Below are 21,286 nucleotides of genomic sequence, written 5' to 3'. Positions count from 1 at the left end.
AGTGAGTTCATCACTGTCCACACAAACCCGTTTTTTTTAGTTCACTACAAATGTGCTATTGGTTAGCAGATGTTTTTGTTTGTCACTTTACTCATTCATATTCACTCATGAAGCTGGAATGTTAACTGATCTTCAGCCATAGTCTGATATGAAGGATTTGTAAAGTACATCCATTTTCTGAACTCACATCCAGAGGATTTCTTTCTCTGGTAGTTAAAGTAATCACTGATCTGCCTCTTTGGAATTTTCAGTGTAACAAAGAGTCTTTTGACTTTGATCAGACTTACAGCAAACTGATGTGTTTCAAAAATGAACCTCAAAACTTCAAACAGCAGACTCCTGATCTTTTGATTCAACCAATTGGAGCAGATAATGACCAGCCATTAACAGAGTCGCCTCCAGCCTTCACAGACGCAGCTTTCACACCTTCAGAATAACCCCTCAGACAGAGGAATTAGCCGAAGACGTTAACCACAGAACACCAGCAGCTATTGAAGTTGCTCTGCCAGAGTCAACTGGGGGGGAAAGAAAAAAAAAAACCTTCAGAACTGTGCGTTTGAGTTGGGCACCCAGTGCACATCAAAAACACCTAAAAAAGACTAAAGGTTATAGGTGTAACAGTGCTCTGACATTTTATGTGTATTGTGTAAAACAAGCATTCTGTTAATTATGGCACTGAGTGCAGAGGCATTGTTTGAGCACCAAAGTTTAGTCACCACCATCAACAACCACACTCGCATGTGCACTAGTGAGCAGTGCAACATGGATACATGGTCATTGTTTTAAGTTTATCTTTAGATCCCAACAAAATTTACACTACCAGTCCAAAGTTGGGCACCTTCAACTGAATTGTGAATTAGCAGGGCCACCTAAAATAATATATTTAGATTGAAGGCTTGGTCTCTGCATGCATGTTATACTTTGTTTACCAATTATTCAAAAAAGTAGAACATGGTGACAAAAGTAAAACATTGACTTTTTAGAAAGAATATTTTTAAAGGAAATGTTCTTTCAGCATAAATCATTGAGATGTAACAAAACTCTGCTGTGGTTTGATGTGAAATGGTTAATTATAGAAAAAGACCTTTACAGTGGTGGTGATTGGAACCAGGCGTCTTCATGTTTATACCATTTTCTGTACCATCCAAAATGATCAGTGAAATCACATGTGCTTTGAGTTTAATATGTTAAAGAAATTGTAAACCTGGGGGAGAAAAAAAAAAAAAAAAAAAAAAAAAACACAAACACCTCACATTTCCACCATTAAGGTGGTCAAAAAATGCTTAGGCCAAAACCTTAAGTTCAGGCATCAGGCAGCATAGAGAGCTATTTAAAGTGTTCCTTGATTGAGCTTTTAGAGGCATTAAACCCTTCAGACTCATTACAATCCTGTGAATTGAGTTTCCATTGAGCATTTCACATTAAAACCTGAACTCCCATTTAATGAAGGGTCATTATCATTGTTAGAATAACTCAAGTCTGGCCAAGCACATCCTGATTAAAATAAGTGTTGGATACTTTATATTCCCTTTGACATACCTACACAGACATCCTCCTATAAAGTGAGATTGTTGCTATGTTGAGATGCTCTGCTGTTAATGTATCAAGAATGTAAGCAACAGGTCATCTGAACAATTTGAAAGTGAGTTATTCAGAAGCAGGACTGAGGGCAGACTTGACTGGAAGGGACAAGTGATTTCATTTTGAAACAGCACATTAAAAAGGCTTTCTGAACATGTAGTGGAACAAATTCCAAGGACACCATTTGTTTAATTCAGCTTTATTTCAGTTCAGATCTAAAGCTTGAAAGCACAATTTTCCCTGAGGAGATATGCCTCCTGTGAAGCTGCTTAGCTGTGCCTCTGCGCACTGGAAAGAAAAGCAGAGGAGAAATTAAAGCAGGTTCAGTTACAGAGACGTCAGAAGTGGGAGGACAACATTTGGCTCATACCCTTTGTGTTTGTGCCCACATTTTGAGAGAGACACTGGCCCCTACAGATGGCATCAGGCTGCTTGATGTCACAGATCACAGCTTCACAGTTGACAAAGATCTGGAAGTTGGGTTTGTGTAATAAAATTGGGTTTAATAAGCATTTTATTAGTGTTCATCTCAGGAAATTTATACAGTTGTTGAGTTCACCTGAGCATAAACCCATCCCAAATCCAACTAAACCATACAGCTAAGGGGGGGCACTTCATTTATCCCACTAAGGTTTTACCATAAATCAAATGGCTCAGATCATGGAAACTAATTCAGCAGCTTAACAGTACATAACTTTAGTCCACATAAGAAAGCCAAGCTGCATGAACAGCCCATTCTGAGTTCATTGATTCACTTAAAGTATACCCACCCACTCAGCTTACAGCAGTTCAGCCCCACCCAGGCATTATATAGAGCATTTCAACCCAGACTGATTTTTGAATGGGGCACAATAGGGCAGCCAAAGTTAATTTACATGGATAAAAGTTTGGAAGATTGCCATGTAGAGATGAATTTTTATCACAAACCCCTCAAATCCACTTATTTGTGAAGAATAGTTGTATTCTGTAGTATGGACCTTCCTTTGCCCATTATACATTTGAATCAAGAAAATTCATGAAGGTAACTCGAGGTATAAACAAATTTAAAATCAAGACTAGGGGAGTCAACCACTAAAATATGCCATTTAGCCTCCCACCCCAGAGGCCAGAGAACACCCATTTTTTAATATCACATTGCTATAACCTGAACCATTGTTTATTCAAAATACAAACAGCAAAAACAGCCACTTGCAGCATGTTAGGGACTGTAGTGCAGCACAAAACCATATTAATAAAATAAAACTGGATGGGATTGTGCTTAGAGTTGAGTATGGGCTTTAGACCAAATCAGAACAAGATTTGTCACCAATGAGCTAAACAGTTTAAGTTACCTGATCTCTGAGGACCATGTCATCCTTGACAAAGGTGAACATCTTCACTTCAAAGCGTTTTGTGTGGAGAGGGTACTGAATGAGCTCACCAAAGGCAACAGGCTGAAAAGTGGTTCGATGACTGTCGTCAGGATTCTCACAGCTGTTCAGAAAGCAGCAAACACATTAGGGCAGTTCCACTTCTCTGTATTAAGAGGAAATTCTGTTTGAAACATTACCCATTCACAATAAGGTCCCAGCTCATTGTGGAGTCTCCATCGACAGTAGCCCAACAGTTCTCCAGGACCAGTTCTAACCGAGGGTCTGTGGACTGAATCAGGTCCACCTCGAAATACAGTGGTGCTGTTAAATACTTCACTACTGGGTAGTCGTCCTCCATATAAAAGGTATTATAAGAGGAATCTGTTAAGTAAATGGTAACAGTGAGTACTTCAAATAACTCATTCAGCAAGAGCTATACCCTACAAAGATCTGTGCTTCTGCAGAACCCACCATGGGCTTTAACTACCCTGATTACCAACTTGGGTGTATTATACTAAACTTCCCAAATGAGGGGCCAGGACAATTGAATGACACAGGAAAAACATACCAATATTTCTGCATAATTCAGAAAGATGCGAGTGATCATTCAGGGCAGAGGTGAAAATTACTACAGTTACATGAAGTGACTACAAATATGCTGGGCACACCATCACAGTGACGAAAAACTTGCATCCCAACATGGTTTGACATTTGGTACTATGGTTTTTAAAAATGAATGGGGAGAGGGTGTAATTTGACCTGAATATGCAAACTTTCCACCATCCAATAAAACATCAGCTCAGAATGTCGTTGCAAAGAGGTACAATTGTCCCACTTCATCATTGATGCTGATTGAGTACATCAATTCATTTATGATTAAACATTCACAGGTGGAATGTAGATATCAAGTTGGCACCTTTACTTCCGGCTAATTTCATGTTAAACAAGTTCACATTTTATTCTTTCCATGCTTTGAAAGGAAAGTGACTCATGCTTTCCTATATACTGTTCCAGTGTGCACTAAATCAAGCATTTAGCATGTGTTGAACATGAAAGCAAAATGGTAGCCTGCTGTCCAAGTTTGACAACTTGGAAATCAGGGGGGGAAAAAAAAAAAAAAAAAAAAAAAAATCTGTATTACTCTCCAATTTCTGAAACTGCCTTAGAGTGCAATGAAACACACCTTTAGCAAGTCTCATTCTGACATGCAGTTTTCCAACACCAGATTCAGCAAAAGGTTCATGTCTTCGTGGATTTGTGAAGAAAGTCACCATCTGTGTGTCATTCAGCATGTAGTAGCAGGAAACCACCATGCTAGCATTGAATGAAGAGTTAAAATCAGTATGCATGAATGCAGTTAACACTGAACGGGTAAGAGAAAAGATGTGCATTACTGATAATCTGGTTGGACAGCATCTTTAAGTGCAATGCTGTTCCTGCCACCCACTGAGATTTCATTCTGATACATCATGACATCATCGTAGAACTGGAGGAAAAAGATTCCAGACAATTAAATGTGAAAAAAGAAAAATGCATAAGACAGCTGCTGTTAGAGGGGGCTTCAGGCATACCGTTCTAGTTGTTCCACAACTGCTTGCATCAAAGTAGAAGTAGGCAAAGCGGCCGTTGCTGAAGGTGGGTTTACATGAGGGATCGTTCAGTGTCAACTGGCTGGGATTCATCCGTGATGCGGATTCCACCTTCACTGCCAATGCAGTCATTGTTCCATTGGAGAAACATTCTGGAGAGAGATGCAATTAGAAAAAGTTAGTCCTTTTACACAGATCAGCTTAAGATCATAGAATAAGACAAACCAGTAACTTCACATAAGGGAACTGTATCCAGGTACTAATAGCAAGCATGACTTCAACTTCTCTCTGCTAAACAGAATTTAGACATTAACCCAATTTCAAGTGAAAATTTGGAGGAATGGTCAAATAACTAGTAAGGATGTTCCACACCTCCAAAGTTCAGTCTTAGTTTGTGTAGGTGTTGATTTCAGATCTGAAGAGTGAAGCTTGATTTTTCCTTCAAAGATGAAGGCTTTAAGTACTGTATCTGGCTGGAACAGTGTCTGCCAGGTCCATTTGTAAAACAAGAGTATCATTTTCTACATAACCTCTAGAAAATTAATAACTTGTACTTCAATACTGAGCCAAAAACAGTGATACTGAATGGATAACCAAGATATACAATCCATAAAATACCAGTCATTGTCAAGGGAAAGCTGCAGGCCAAGGAGAAGTTCTTCAAGTGCCAGTTATTGACTGGGTCCCAAAGCAGTGCATGAAGACGAGCCCTAATTGAAGACTGATGGGCCAACTAGGGGAAAAAAAAAGCAGAGGAATGTGTAGACCAAAAAAAAACCAAACCCAAACTTGAAGTAAAGAAGCACTGTACCTCAAAGGTGACCTCATTAGCCAGGAAAGGCACAGTCATGCTCAAGTGAGTGGCATTCTCATGGACACTGTACTCTGCATAAAGGTCAGTAAACAGGTCCTTTCCGCCCACCATAACATTGAAGTTCTTGCCTTGGTTCCCATACGTCACAGTGACATAGAAATTTTCGTCATCACAGTTCCCCCTCACAGTTGGTGGAGCTGCACAGACAAATCCCAGAGAACAATCACTCATGGTGATTAATACCTACTGCTAATCTCAACAGACAGCACAACACTAAATATTTCAGTGCAGAGTTTAAAGGGCCCATAAAGTCTTTGCTTTGTTAAGTGAGTTTATACACTTAGCTTCCAAAACATTTGTTCCTTAGTCCATGCATGAAAATGAAGCTGCTAAAACTGCTCATTTTGAGTTTACTGGTTTTATGTTAGAACAATTCATTTACATATGGTGGGATGTTTTAATGAGGGTCTACATAAGATAGATTAGGTGTTTTTCCTAATGCTTAAACTACAAAAATCTCACTCAAGATGAATACAGCAACACTGCAGGTGGTAAGCAGATGTAGTCTGTTATTTTCCCCCCATTTTGCCCAGTGTGGCTCCAAGTACAAATGGTTTTGCTCAAAATGGCCCAAACCCCCCTACAAGCAAATACTTACTGACATCCTGGACAGTGATTTCCAGCAAAGCAGGGTGGGAAAAAGGAGTATATTCAGGCAGGATCACCAAGCCAAAGATGAGAGGAAGAGTATAGGTAGTGGTCTCCTGATCAATAGTCTGCAGTGAAACAGGGCAACTAGTTAGAACAGGTAAAAAGCCATCTGCAAGATTAAATACCAGACTAAGAAGAGAAGTCAATAAACCTTTACTTTCAAACGTTGAGGGTGACCCTCATTTGACACAGCCAAGCATTTATAGTGCAAGAGGACTGAAATGTAATGTAATTTAATTAGCTTAAACTAAAATGACAAGATGCATGTATTTAGTGAAACCAAAATAAATGGAAAGGTAAGATTTAAGTGTAACATTGAAATAAAACCAAGATAGTTATACTTTTGTTAATGTATTAACTGTTCAAGTACAGCAAACTGAACGTATTGTGATGAGTAGACAAGTCAAAGAAATAAGATTAAAAGGCAAATACAGTTAAAAGAAGTCTGCAGTGGTAAGTTGTAAGAGTAGTCAGTCTAAAAGCAGAGTGGTTTGAGGCTACTGGCAGATGCCAGTAAGAGACTGATGGTAGGGTTGCCTTGATGGCCATCTGATACATGTAGGCAGACATGACCAACTTGTATATAAATCTCAATCTAGTCAGTAAGCATAAGCAGAGGGTTTAAATCATCCAGCCAAATGCTAATGTACATATACTCTGACTTGGTGCTGACTTGCTCTGCTCAGTACTCAGTCATGGTATTGAAGTCAATATTTGAAGATCAAGAACAGCATAAATAAAATTGCAGTTTTTTGGCATATAAAAAGTTGACAGTAGTCCAAGGTGTTAAATAAGCATGAGTTCCTGTTACATGAGCAGATTAACTGAACAGTATAAAATTGTCTCATCTATACACATGCACACTGCAGTCTGAGGCAACTATAGTCACTGGCTAAAGAAGAATCTCAAATGGTAAGTTTATGGGCAATGGCAAAAACACCAAGCAATTTGGAAGCACTATTAGTCACTTCACACTAAATGACAGCTCCTTTGCTCAAATTGTGGAAAACTAATCCTTTGGGACAATAAACCTGAACCCAGGATTGAGCCTGGTGGGAATCCTTTAGTTATAGGTCTTCTGTTTAAGATGTCATTTTTGGCACATTAGTTTATTAATAAGCCAATCATTTGTGAACATCCCAAAGGAAGGCAGGGGTCAGTATCAAGTGCCTGTTAAATGAATAATGGTAGCACCACAGTGGTTCCTGTCCAAGGCTATGCAGTGATTTAAAGTTATCCAGGAGAGAGTCTTCATTAAGAAGTTACTTGAATGGGATATGCACTAAAGATTCTAAAGTTTAGTTAAACGAGACATTGAAATGGCTCTAGATAATTAGACCTGCCACCATGTCAGAATAATGACCCTTTTCCCAATGGCAGGAATTCCACAAGATAGAATAGAGAGCTTAAATTAAGCCAACATTCTAAAATAACCAGGGTTGAAAGATGGAGGGAATATGGGCCTAGACCATCATATCCCCTGTAGCTTTTTTTGCAGGTTAACAGAGCCTAATCCATGTATGAAGGGTCTGGAGTGTGATAGCTCTGGGCAGCAGTAGAACGAGTGCAAGACTGATTCAGAAGCAGCTTTAAGCCAGCATTTCCAGTATTTGACCATCTGCAGAAAAATGTATAATAAAAGCTTGGCAATATTTTGATTCTGGTTGGGTAAGAGTTGAGGAAATTTACTGCTTTTCAGAAATTAAGAGACTGATTAGCTTCTATGATTTGCATTTCTAACAGCAGAACTACTTTAGTTACCTACACGTAAACCTGCTCTTGTCCTTGTGCACCCAAGCTTCATTTCTTGCATTAAGCAATAATGATCTTGCTATTAAACCAGGGACTCTAGTTTTTTTTTTTTTTTTTTTTTTTTTTTTAAATGGTCCATCTACCCATCATACAGCTATTTGATACAGCAAAAGGCCACTGAAAGCAAAATCAGACTCCAAGGCAGTGATTGTGCTCTTTTTGTTGGACAAGTGAAATAAGGGCAGACTTTATGGTCCTTTAGGTTAGGGTGAGCTGATTGCCGTTTTTGTCTAGTTACAGGCCTGTTTCTAACTTACTGTTCATCAAAGGTCTTAGAAAAAGCTGTGGCCCAACAACTTAGTTCATATCTACACAAGAACCATATATATGAAAATTTCAATCTGGATTCAGGCCACACCACAGCAGAGCACTCCAGTAGAGATAACTAATGATCTTGCCTCTGATCAAGGCTACATATCTTAGTGCTACTTGACCTTAGCGTGGCTTTCGAAAGGTTAGAAAACATGGTTGGAGTCACAGGGACAGCCCCATCATGGTTCAGATCTTACCCATCAGAACGTTATCAGTTCAGTGTAAACAATTTATCTTCCAGTTATTCAAGTGAGATTTGGAATTCTGCAGGGGTCTATTTTTGTTGCCCCTGGCTTGCCCACTGAGGGGGGGTTGCACACTTACACTCCTGTTAAAACTGTCTTTTCCAAAATCCTGTGAAGCTGCTTTGTGACATCCTTTGTAAAAAGCGCTATACAAATAAATTTGATCGGATTTAGTGATTAGCTGCATGAAGGGAAAGACTATCATGTTTCTTTTAACAACCACTTTTTTAATGATCACATTTGACAAGTCATTAAAATCCCCTAAAACCAGCATTTCTAACAAATTAGTAATAATAAATTACAATACAAAACAACTATTTTGTCAGTTTGAGCAGAAGCATTTAGTATTTATTAGTATTACTAATTTGTTAGCCACCAGCTAATTTGTTAGCCATTTGTAAGTCAGCATCTACTGGAATATTTGAGCAAATATCACTGGTATTACATGAGATTCACTGTTCCCCAGTCAGCTTTTGCCAGTTTTGTCTGATTTTCTAGCCATAGGATTAATAGCTTACTGTACAAAATTCAGATCAGAGTGGGAGAGAAAGTCAAAGGCAGATGGTAAATGAAACCAGCCATTTTTGTGCAACAAGTAGTGTGACCACTTAGTGTACTTACAGCCTTCAGAACAACAGGATCAGAAAATGGGACCTGGATTGTGAAAGCCTTGGAGCCATTAGAAAATCCATGCTGCTGCACATTGAAGCCTCTGACATTGGCCTCTGCCAGAGTCATCACTCCAGTTGAAGAAGTGATGTTTATCAGCTCAACATCATGGAGGAAGGTGCCCAACAACATGTTGAAAAAACCCAACTCTGCCACTGTATCTGCAGAGGGAAAGTGTGCATCTGAAGTTACTAAGAGGCTTGGAATACTCCAGCACTAATCTCAATTACATCAGTAGCACTGCTGTATTTCAAGTTGCAGTCACTTAAAAGGAAAGCAATTAAGCTTTAGCACCTGCATTGGTGGGTCAGTAGGCTCATTTACCAGGTAGACAAGTGTCAGTTACTGTCTATAGTAACTCACTGCACTACAAATGAAGCAGGTAAGTGTTAGTTGGAGAATGCCTCCATTTCTAGGCTTCATGCAGGAGGAACTCACTGTCTGTGATCTGTGGTGGTTGAGGCTTGGGTGGTGTGGTGATGGGGTAGTGTACTTTGTATCTGGTGACATCAGACATCCCTTCCTTCCACAACAGCTCAAGCATTGGTTCAATACTGTAGGTGGTGTGGTACTCATAACTCAAAGCATGACTCTGCAACAGTTGAAGAAAAAGTTATGACACTACTTTTACAGTTAGAAGTAATCAGTAATGCAGGCCACCTAACCTTATAGTAGCCATCTGGTCCACCCACAGGGAGCGAGATTATGATATGGGAGTCAGTTAGTGATAATGTGTAGCCCATAGCATTCATGTGTGCTGGATCTAGCCTCTTGCCATTGATGCCCATGTACAGCTCAAGGATACGGTGCTCTTGATCCATTACTGTGGGGATGTATCTGGGCATATACCAGGTGATTATATTGTCAGTGAAGAGGAGTCCACCTGTAAAGTTAAAGAACATTTACTTGCTTGTAATCCTCCACAAGTGTTCATATAATGGAAATCCAACTGGACCTATTCCCAGTTTACATTTGGTGTATACACTATTGCCAAAAATATTCACTCATCTGTCTTCACACAAGTGTGATCTCATTCTTAATCCATAGGGTTTACTATGATTTCAGCCCACCCTTTGCAGCTATAACAGCTTCAACTCAGAAGGCTTTCCATAAGGGTTAGGAGTGTTAAGGGAGTTTCTGCACTTCTGGAAGTAGTGTCATTTGTCAGGTCAGACACTGATGTTGGATGAGAAGGCCTGGCTCCCAGTCTCTGCTCTAATTCAACCCAAAGGTGTTTATTTGGTTAAGGTCAGGACTCCATGCAGGCCAGTCAAGTTTCCACACTAAACTCACTCATGTCTTTATGGATCTTGCTTTACACACACTGGTGCACAGTCATGTTGGAACAGGAAGGGGCCATCTCCAAACTGTTCCCACAAAGTTGGGAGCATGAAACTCAAATCTCTTGGTCTGCTAAAGCATTAAGTTCCTTTCACTGGAACCAAGGGGCCAAGCCCAACTCCTGAAAAACCACACCATAATCCCCCCTCCCCCACACTTCACACTTGGCACAACACAGTCAGACAAGTACCGTTCTCCTAGCAACTGCCAAACCCAGACTCATCCATCAGATTGCCAGATGGAGAAGTGATTCATCACTCCAGAGAACACATCCCCGCTGCTCCACCGACTCGTGGCGCTGTGCTTTACACCACTGCATTTGATGCTTTGCATTGTGCTTGGTGATTTAAGGCTTTGACGCAGCTGCTCCACCATGGAAACCCATTCCATGAAGCTCTTGGCACTGTTCTTGAGCTAATCTGAAGGCTATGTGAAGTTGAGGTCTGTAGCAATTGACTCTGCAGAAAGTTGGTGACCTCTGCACACCATGCACCTCAGTGTCCTCTGACCCTGCCCTGTCATTTTACATGGCCTCCCACTTTATGGTTGAGCTTCTGTCACTTTATGCTTCTGACCGTTGACTGGAATATTTAGTAGAGAATTTCACAACTGGACTTATGGCACACCACGTGTGCAACCACAGTACCATGCTGGAATTCAATGAGCCGAGAGCAACCCATTCTTCCACAAGTGTCCAGAAGCAGTCTGCATGCCCCAGTTTACTTACAATTCTTTAGGATCCACCAGTCCAATTTCCCAATAGTTCAACTGTTACTAAATGCTGCACTATGCAAGTTCATTAAAATGAAAGTAGGTTCAAGATTCAAAAATAGTCTACCCCTAAAGCTTAGTTCAAAAGACTAGAGAATATATACACAGGAAGATATACCATGCTTTTTGGTGGGCAAAAAGCTTTCCCCCCCTCCAGTTAAAGAAAGCACAGCACATTTACTAAATATTATGACTACAGTATTCCAGAGGGAATGTAGTTAAGACCAACTTCAGAGGAACATGCCAATGTGGATCTTCAAAACCAGACCTTGAATCCAGCTTCAGGTTCTTGATATTTTAAAGTCAATGAGTGACAATAGATGGCCAAACAGTTACCAAAAGTTCCATTAACATGCATTTATCCAAATCTTGGACTAAAAAGTGGAGTAAAAGTTGATTTCAGGACCTCAGCAAGACCCCCAGCATCTAATCAATAGAGTTTACCAGTTGGACAGGCAGCAGTAGTGTCAATCAATGTCACAGACCACCCTCTCTTGAAGTATGTAGTAACACTTAAGACCTCCATTTGCACTCCATCCACCTATGAGGCAAAGTCAAAACATTAGCCCAAAAACACCACAGTATTTGCAGTTCTATATTGTTTCACTTACATTCTGAGTATAAGTATCAGCCATGTTGTAAGGGCTTCGCACCACTAACCGAGTTGGTGTCGTTTTTACACCATACCCAGCTTTCTCAACGTCCCTCAGCATCATGGGCTTCTCTTTGGGTGTGTAAAAGACCATCTTCCAAATATTGTGTATAGAGGTTGGAACCTGCAAATAGGACAGTTAAAATTGGGCACAAAGGGCATAATTCTGCTCAACACCATCCTTTTTACCTGTGTTAAGCTGTCCCCGTTGGTATCCTGCATTTGCTCAAGAAGGGATATCTCAGGGGGTAACCTGTTCACAGAGATCTAGAGGGGAAAAAAGTGCATTACAACTGCCAGTAGAATGCTTAACAGCAGTTCCTTATAAATTATAACCCTATTACAGTTTGTCACTCATGCAATAACAGCCTACTCTTCTGGGAAGACTTTACACCAGGTGTAAAAAAAATGACTGTGAGGAATTAATAGGGCAGCAACAGATTGACTACAGCCAGCAACTTTAAACCATTTACAGCATTTAGCAGACACTTATCCAGAGCGACTTACAAGAAGTGCTTTGTCAATCTAGAGAAAGTATCTTTGCTAAACCCCCAAAGTGCATGGATATAGGTGTTTGATGCATCCAATATGTATCAAAATTCACTGGCCATTTATCAAACTGTCAGTACAGCATATAAAAATGGCAGCAAACATGGCACAACAAGAAAGGAAGGGGGTATAAGGTCTCAGTGCTGCTGTGAGGTTACCTCCATGAAGTTGCGTTCACAAAGAATCTCACGTGAAGCCCACTGCTTAAATTCACATGAGTGTGTGACCTCGGTTACATCTTCCTCAGACACTTTGTTACCAAACAGTCGGAGGCGCAGCCGAATATCAAATACATGATCTCCCTGAGGGACGAAGTTAGGGGAACATGACAATAGGTGTCAGAAGGGCATGTTTGGTGGTCAGTGTTTCAACTGTTGAATATGTTCAAGCATAAGTTTCTGTAAGATGCTATAAATTGAAATGTAGATTTGTCTTTGATTAGAAACTTTGGCATAGCCATTCATTATAGATTAGACAGGCATAACGACAGCCTTGCCATAGTATATACACACACACACACACACACACACACTCAATTCATCATACATGCGATGGCTACAGAATGGTCCATTCATTTTGCAGGACAAAACATTGATGGATCTAGGCCTTTGGCCTGAGTTTAAAGAGTCAGTGGAAACAGAAAAGCAGCCCCATGTTCACTACTGCACAGTAGATGTTTTGGAGCATCATGATCTCTTTACCTGGTTCTGAATAAAACAGCTCAGCAGTGATGCCGAGAACTTAGCATTTCCCCAAGGATCAGACTCCACACTGTAACCACATTTAGCTGCCAGGGCAGGTGTTAAAGGCACTACCTTTGAACCATCTGAAATCAAAACACTCATGTTCACATCCTTCATCTCAGCAGATTCCAAGCTACATCTCACTTCTGTGCATACTTACTGACGGCCTCAATTTCAAGCTGACTTCCTGAAGCTAGAAGTTTATCAGCAGTAAGCCTCATAACATTCCCAAGGCATTCTGTTTTCAAGCCAGGTCCTGCAAAGCATGAGACCACATTACAAGCAGAGGGGAGTGGATTAACTTACTCATACTCTAGCAAAAGCACCATTACATCTGAGAATAATGGGTCTCATTCACCACTATCCAAGTTTTTCCTCTATCTTGAGAAAGGTCCCACAAAAAAGTCCTCTTTAAAATATTCTTTAACACAGACTTTCAAAGCTTCTTCAAGTCTGATGAGAATTACATGAAAAACAGGAATTATGAACTAAATGTTACATGACAAAAAGTAAGCAAGTAAGGGTCCACCTTAAGTTATGCTTGAGTACATGTAACTGAATAGATTTACCAAGCTACTACACACCTCTACTTAAGTGTCAAGCTAGAGTTCAAGACTAAGAAGTCTTCTAGTGCTTACTTTGGTTGAAAGTCTTCTGAGCTGACACCACAGCTGCAGCAATCACAAGCCATGAGGTACTAAAGGAAATGCATTATTAAAAGGTGTGCAAGTTTGAGGAGATAATCTAGGAGACTTAAAAGATAAAACACAAAACTTACCAACATAAACCATGCAATGATAACATCCTCAGTCAAAGGAGAGTGTGTGGATGGCTAATGTCACCTCAAAAGTACTAACAGAGTCTGCTTTCTCTCCAGCCAAGAAAAACTATAGTTCTACACAGAAGATTCACATAACCTTATACTATTGAGTTTGTTTGGGGGTGAAACCATTTGAAGAAAAGGATTGTGAATTTTTAGGTGGCCAGTCAGTGAACACCACTAGAGAACTTAGCCAACCTTAAAATTCCAAAGCTCAGAGTAGGAAAGCTCAGACAACCATAGTCTGTCCAGTTATATAAAGCCACTATGCCAACTACACACAGGTGATCCTAATGACCCTGATAATTGACAGGCTCGATAATTCATGGAATGATCCTTTTTTACTCAGGAAAGGAACTGGCTTACAATCCAACCTGGTTAGTTTTTCTCACAGAAGATCCACAACATGCCTGACAGCGTATAATTTACATTTTTCTTCCTTTGTGCTGGTTTAGCTGGGCATCCAGCAAGGTCATGATGGTTGATCAGCATACCAGTATCAAAAACACAACATATAGTAGCTTTGCTTGTGACCAGCATATTAACTTCCATTGCTGCTGACCAACAGAATCCAAAACACAGCATATGTTGGCTTTGCTCGTGACCAGACATGCTGGTCTATGTTGTTTTTTCTAGCCAGGTTTCTTCTTTTTCACAGCAAAACTCTATTTTATACAGACATCATTTTAGACATCATTTCTTCTGGGGCTACTTTCAAGGCCCATATCCTACTTTTTTCTTATATTCTACTTTTTCCCCCTGAGGTCTACTTATAAAGTTTGTGTGGTTTTATGTACCAAGAACATTCATGATTCATTTTTACATCACCATTTTTGGATCTCTCCTTATCCTTTTGAATTAAACAGGCTGTTTTTGTTACTGTTGCCTTTAAGACTTATATGTAAACAAGCTCTGCTCTGATTGGCTACCATGGATTGTGCCTCAATCCAGACTGCAACACTCAATATAATAACTTCAGTGTGAATGGGAAGATACATGCAAAAGAATTTGTTTTCGTGACATCATTAAACACATTCAAAACAGGCTGTTTTTGTAGCTTAGTTCCCATATATGGGCTGGAGAAGGAATGGTTTATCAATATTTACATATACAATCAAACTCAAAAAAAAAAAATCAAGAAAAATTAAATTTTCCATAATATGAGCCTTTTATAGAAAGAGTCTTAATGCCAATCAGCCACTAGGTGGAGGCATTGTTCTGAACAGTAGTCTTCATAGTGTAATTGCGCAGCGTCTACCATTCTGCAGCCTTTTGTGGTTCAGATGGCCCTCAGGAGGTCATTAGCTTGATCTGGATGGGCTGTGACGGCCTTCACTGTTGTGCTTTTGAGGAAAACACTGTACTGTTGTTTATGGTTAATGAAAGTCATTCTGAACAGGGAACAAAGCTATGTTTTGCTTATATAGTGAGAAGACAACAGAGCTTTGTTCTCTGTGTTTGCACTTTTAACAGTATTCAGCAAAAGATACCAGACATTTTGTAGTGCTGTTCAGCTTCTCAATGATAAATCTTTATGTCCTTCTCTAGTCAGCAAACTCTATGTAACGAATAATGAATGGGTTCAGAAGTTAACCACAGCGTAGGTCTTCAGGAAAAAGGTCGGCCTTATGTTCAAGACACTTTTTTCAACACCTGCTCAAACATAATAAACCAACAACACACAGTCAGATGAAATAATAGATGACTTGATAGTTTCTTTCATGTTACACGTAGAACATTTTATTTCATAGAAAGATTTCATTAGTGCAAAAATTCAAAAACACATTCTGCAAAAGTAGAAGAAAGCAAATAATTCAAATGTATTTTCCCCCAGTAAGTCACATTCTTTGGTAATGTGAACTGATTTAGTTAATAAGTACAAAGCCATTTCTGTGCTTCACACTTGAGGGCTCCAGGTGCAACTGGCAACTCATTGGTCAAGTGAACCCAGAATATGCAAATACAGAGACTGAAAATGCTGCCCAGACTGAAGATTATCTGAGCTACCCAGGTCTTCATGACAAACACTACCATAACGACAACCAGCAGTCAAAGTATTTACAACATCTTTACACAGGAGCAAATTACACAAACACGTGTAATTAGATCAGAATTAATGATCACTTCATGCAGTGCTTTCCTACGTTCTGAAACAAGGTTATTCCAGGGTCCTTTAGTAAAAGGAATGGCTCTGCTGTTGTTACCAATCTTTCGGTACTATACAGAACCACCTTCAAAAAGCTTTAATATAGACCCATACATAACACATTCTTCATCAATCTGAGGAACCATTTCACTATACAAGCAACAAATTAACTGTGAAGTGGTCCTAAATAGAACTCATGGTTCTAAATAGAACTACCCCCCCTTAACTAAAGAACCCTTAAAGAACCATCATTTTAAGAGTGTAGAACCAGATACAACAGAAACATCCTTCTAGCTGTAGGATACTGTCAGTATCCTCTTTTTAATTTTTCTTCTCGGTCGACCATTGTCTGATGCAAGCTTTGTTTGGCATCTTCAAAATTGGCATTTATTTCCAGGGCCTTCCTGAAGTCACTCTCTGCATCCTGGAAAAAACCTGCATAGGGGGAAATACAGCAAAGCATATGTTTTCAATGTTTTCAATAATGTTTTCAGATAAATCATTCTTTTTATCTACACCTTACTATATGTTTTCAAAAAAAAGAGATTAATCCTTTTCTTTTTAACTAATATAAAATAATATAAAAATGGGAATATATATATATATATATATATATATATATATATATATATATATATATATATATATATATATATAATGCCAAAAATGGGAGATATAAGGTTTTCTTCTGACAGCAACTAATATATATATATATATATATATATATATATATATATATATATATATATATATATATATATATATATACACACACATACACTTACACACAGCTTATTTAAATATAAAGAGGCAGAATTACCCAAAGAGAATCTAGTCTCCTTTCTACTGTCCCAAACATGAAACCAAAGCACATAAAAAAAGACAACTCTGTGTGACGATCATCTCTCAAAATCTGGTTTCAAAGAGGTTTCCAGAACTTCTTTCAGCTTTCAGTGTTACATACAAAGGCATCCAAAGACTGGAGTTATTTGTTTGCTTTCTTTTCATACATAGTCATATTGGAGTGTTGACAGAAATATAATATTCTGATACTACCCTGAAGAAAAGCCTCTTTAATGCTACTATTAAAACTACAATAAAAAACTACAAGTACAAAGCTTTCTATTCTCTTTATACACACACGGTTCACACAGTGGGCTACAGTAATTCTCTATTTATAATGAAATATGCACTTGGTCTTCAAGCGCTGACAATATGTGCAGAAATGAGGAATCTATCACAACACCAATAATTATTATTATTTTGCCCAGCCTTACATAGCAGTTCTGTCCACTACCATAAGCTGTTTCCACAACTGTACCACCTGCTGGGCAGGAGCAGAGGCTGATCTAGAAGGCCTCTGAAATATCCCTCTCTCATCCACTTATCAAAACATATTTATGACCAATTTGCAGTATTAATTCTAAATGTATATGGCTTTATTAAACATTCTTGTCAGATGTATAGTCCTCTGTAGCACTGCCCCCTAACTCAAGATACTACCACCAGTCTGGGAGGGCAGCAGCTGGCAGGATTCAACCAACATCACCATTTTGTCCCCTCTTCAACCATGAAAAATCAAGACTGACCACATGGCACCATCCATGCTGGCACAGAGGTAGTGAGTGGACAACATGGAGAGAAGGTGGATGACCAAGCATGTTTCTGTGTTCCTTTAGTAAAGCTAAGACAGTAAAACAGCAAAGAAGAATGTAGACCTACCCAGTCTATAACGTATCAATCCTCTGTTGTAGTACGGCACTTCAAACCGGCCGTTTATCTTAATCGCTTCGCTGTAGTCGTCCATGGCCTCATAAAAGTCAACCCTGAAATATTTCACCTGGCCACGGTTATTGTAGGCGATGGCCAGCTCATTATGGTCACACTCTCTGTAATGAGATCAGAACATATGTTACACACAGGGTGTCATTCATTTATTTTACTTTAATGAAAATGGTCTTTTTAACAGTGGATTTCCCTGAACGTATAATTCAACTGAAGGACAAATAATTTTTTTTAATTGTATAGATACATTATAACAATAACAAACATGAGTTAGATCAACCATGTTGTAGTGCACTTCCACAACCTACTGAAAACTACTAAGCATCTATAAAATGACAAGTAGGAATAAATTAGACCAAAAATCAGATGAGCTTGGGCTTTTAGGAAAAACTGAATAAGGTTCAATAATGGTTTTATCTGGATGATCTTGTTTTTGTCATCGCTGGAAGCGATAACTGATAACAAAATGAAATGAATCCACTGCCTCTACCTCATACAGCTTGTATAATCTCCGCAAAAAAGACTTGACCAATAGAATGGGACTCTCTGGACTCTCACCATGTCCAGCAACAAGCATCATCAAATAGATGGGTATAAAGCCCCCCAGCACTGGGTTGTGGAGCAGTGGAGCAGGTGACTACCAGCACAGGGGCACAGAACACAACTCAAAAGAGAAAACGGCTTTATTGTAAACTGTTCTTCTGATATTAAATTTACAAAAGTAGCTGTGGACGTTGATATTTTTAAAAATGAAGTCACGTTTAATGAAGCGAGCTGGAATTGCTTTTAAACGTTTTCAGTCTGTAGAGACACACGACTCATTTATGGTGGAACGGGAAACTCGAGCAATAAGCGGACTTCAGCTTCGCAGATGTGTGTTTGACAATGGATCGTCTGAACAGGTTCAATCTGCTCTCTTTCACCACTTTCTACTCCACCTTACTCGGTGCAAGGTGTGCAGTAAACTCTGAGTCCGCCTCCAGCCTCGCTCTGCTCTCTCTGACACGCCTGAGGACTATCGGAAATGAGGCTGGGCTGTATTGAGAGTGAACCTGGCTGTGGTGCAGGTGCTGATGAACTCCGTGTAGAGCTCCTCCGCCCGTTTGTAGCGGCCGCTGTTAAACTCCTCATGAGCTTCGGAGAGCAGAGCTGTGCTCTCCTTCAGCAGCGGATCCTCCATTAGCTCCAGCTGAGCTCTCCCACTCTCTCTCAGTGCTGGAGGTGTAGCAGCTGCTTCCACAAACTGCGCCACCTGCTGGACAGGAGCCTCTTGCATATCCCTCTCTCATCCCACCTCTCAAATCAACTTTATGACCAATTTGTCGGATTACTTCTAAATATGTATGGTTTATTAATAATTCTCGTCGGTTGTATGGTTCTTTTTCATATCGGTAAAAAATATTCAATGCTTTAAACCTCATTTCTATGGTAGAACTTCCACATTTCACATTCAAAAGGCAAGATTTTTTAAGTTACACCTCAAATAGTTTCATACAGTTTTACAGTAGCCTATAAAAGTTTAGGATCACTTGTCATATTAACAACTACTGGTATTTTATACACAATGTGGATACAATTCACTAGATGTCTGTGAAGAAGTCACTGTGTGTGTGTATATATATATATATATATATATATATATATATATATATATATATATATATATATATATATATATATATTACAAACACACACTATATCGGCAAAAGCATTCGCTTGTCTGCCTTCACACACATATGATCTTGAGTGGGATCCCATTCTTAATCCATAGCGTTTAATATGATTTCGGCCCACCCGTTACCGCTATAACAGCTTTAACTCTTCAGAGAAGGCTTTCCACAAGGTTTAGGAGTGTGTTTATGGGAATTTTTGACCATTCTTCATTCAGACACTGATGTTGGATGAGAAGGCCTGGCTCGCAGTTTCCACTCTAATTCATCCCAAAGGTGTTCTAGCTGGTTGAGGTCAGGACTCTGTGCAGGCCAGTGAAGTTCTTCCACACCAAACTGGCTCATCCATGTCTTTATGGACCTTGCTTTGTGCACTGGTGCGTAGTCATGTTGGAGCAGGAAGAAGCTGTCCCCAAACTGCATGAAATTGTCCAAAATCTCTTGGTGCTGAAGCATTGAGTTCCTTTCACTGGAATTAAGGGGCTGAACCCTACTCCTGAAAAACAACCCCACACCATACTCCCCCCTCCACCAAAGTTTACACTTGGCACAATGCAGTCAGACAAGTACCGTTCTCCTGGCAACCGCCAAACCTGGAGGCATCCATCAGACTGCCAGATGGAGAAGTGTGATTTGTCACTCCAGAGAACACGTCTACCACTGCTCTAGAGTCCAGTGGCAGAGCTTTACACCACTGCATTCGATGCTTTGCATTGCACTTGGTGATGTAATGCTTGGATGCAGCTGTTCCGCCATGGAAACCCATTCCATGAAGCTCTCTGCACTGTTCTTGAGCTAATCTGAAGGCCACATGAAGTTTGGAGGTCTGTAGCGATTGATTCTGCAGAAAGTTGGTGACCTCATGGCCTACCACTTGGTGGCTGAGTTGCTGTCGTTCCCAATCACTTCCACTTTGTTATAATACCCCTGACAGTTGACTGTGGAATATTTAGTAGTGTGGAAATTTCACGACTGGACTTGTTGCACAGGTGGCATCCGATCACGGTACCATGCTGGAATTCTCTGAGCTCCTGAGAGAGACCAATTCTTTCATAAATGTTTGTAGAAGCAGTCTGCAGGCCCAGGTGCTTGGTTTTATACACGTGTGGCCATGGAAGTGATTGGAACACCTGAATTCAATGATTTGGATGGGTGAGTGAATACCTTTGGAAATATAGTCTTGCTTACAGATTTGACAAATCATTAGTGTAAAAACATATTTAGTGTGTGTGTGTGTGTATATATATATATATATATATATACATATATATATATATGCGTGCATATATTTGGCAAGTTTTTTGTCTTAAGAGTTTATCACTACTACTGAAATACAATTAATTCTGGACATTAATGTTTTTTTAAACTAATTCTCAATCTTCATTTATTTGTATGTCTGAGGCTTTATGTAAATGTAAACAGAGTGTATACAGTCTTATTTGCTCTATAATTGTTAATATTATAGCCTTATTCAAATAGAAATGTCTCAGTTTAAATAATTAACTGACTAATAAATAAATGACTAAGTGAACTGTATATGCATGTTTAAATGAATCATCAAATACAACATTTTTAGACAAGACAGCCTTTCAAGCAGTGAGGGGATATCACATATCCTTTAGTATCCACCCCTCTAATGTCTGGATTGGGCAGGAATTTTGCACGTTTTCATTTGAAGTCTTCAAATAGACAGTACTCACCGGCACTTTGGTGTCAGTCGACAG

General features: G+C 39.5%; 2 protein-coding genes across 3 annotated transcripts; both read right to left on the bottom strand.

The window, feature by feature from the left end:
* Nucleotides 1-1,764: 1,764 nt before the first annotated feature.
* Nucleotides 1,765-14,206, bottom strand: zpax1 (zona pellucida protein AX 1). Its single transcript, XM_017692541.2, has 21 exons — nucleotides 13,920-14,206; nucleotides 13,780-13,838; nucleotides 13,302-13,397; nucleotides 13,100-13,224; nucleotides 12,557-12,700; nucleotides 12,039-12,116; nucleotides 11,809-11,973; nucleotides 11,642-11,738; nucleotides 9,751-9,968; nucleotides 9,524-9,677; nucleotides 9,038-9,246; nucleotides 5,995-6,112; nucleotides 5,334-5,533; nucleotides 5,141-5,255; nucleotides 4,505-4,674; nucleotides 4,328-4,419; nucleotides 4,117-4,247; nucleotides 3,131-3,314; nucleotides 2,913-3,054; nucleotides 1,952-2,051; nucleotides 1,765-1,869 (listed from the first exon to the last, which is right to left on the bottom strand). The coding sequence occupies exons 1-21, from the start codon at nucleotides 13,943-13,945 to the stop codon at nucleotides 1,781-1,783; spliced, it is 2,712 nt and encodes a 903-aa protein (XP_017548030.1). The 5' UTR covers nucleotides 13,946-14,206; the 3' UTR covers nucleotides 1,765-1,780.
* A 1,468-nt stretch (nucleotides 14,207-15,674) lies between these two features.
* ttc32 (tetratricopeptide repeat domain 32) lies at nucleotides 15,675-19,199 on the bottom strand. 2 transcript variants are annotated; one of them, XM_017692543.2, is made up of 3 exons: nucleotides 18,945-19,199; nucleotides 17,830-17,996; nucleotides 15,675-16,542 (listed from the first exon to the last, which is right to left on the bottom strand). In XM_017692543.2, the coding sequence occupies exons 1-3, from the start codon at nucleotides 19,166-19,168 to the stop codon at nucleotides 16,415-16,417; spliced, it is 519 nt and encodes a 172-aa protein (XP_017548032.2). In that variant the 5' UTR covers nucleotides 19,169-19,199; the 3' UTR covers nucleotides 15,675-16,414. The 2 variants fall into 2 exon arrangements, with proteins under 2 accessions (XP_017548032.2, XP_017548031.1); XM_017692542.2 differs by having other exon boundaries at nucleotides 18,836-19,122.
* Between the last annotated feature and the right edge of the window lie 2,087 nt (nucleotides 19,200-21,286).

The sequence above is a fragment of the Pygocentrus nattereri genome, chromosome 4 (assembly GCF_015220715.1).
Source record: "Pygocentrus nattereri isolate fPygNat1 chromosome 4, fPygNat1.pri, whole genome shotgun sequence".
Classification (NCBI taxonomy): Eukaryota; Metazoa; Chordata; class Actinopteri; order Characiformes; family Serrasalmidae; genus Pygocentrus; species Pygocentrus nattereri.
This window is presented reverse-complemented; position numbering and strand designations above follow the sequence as displayed.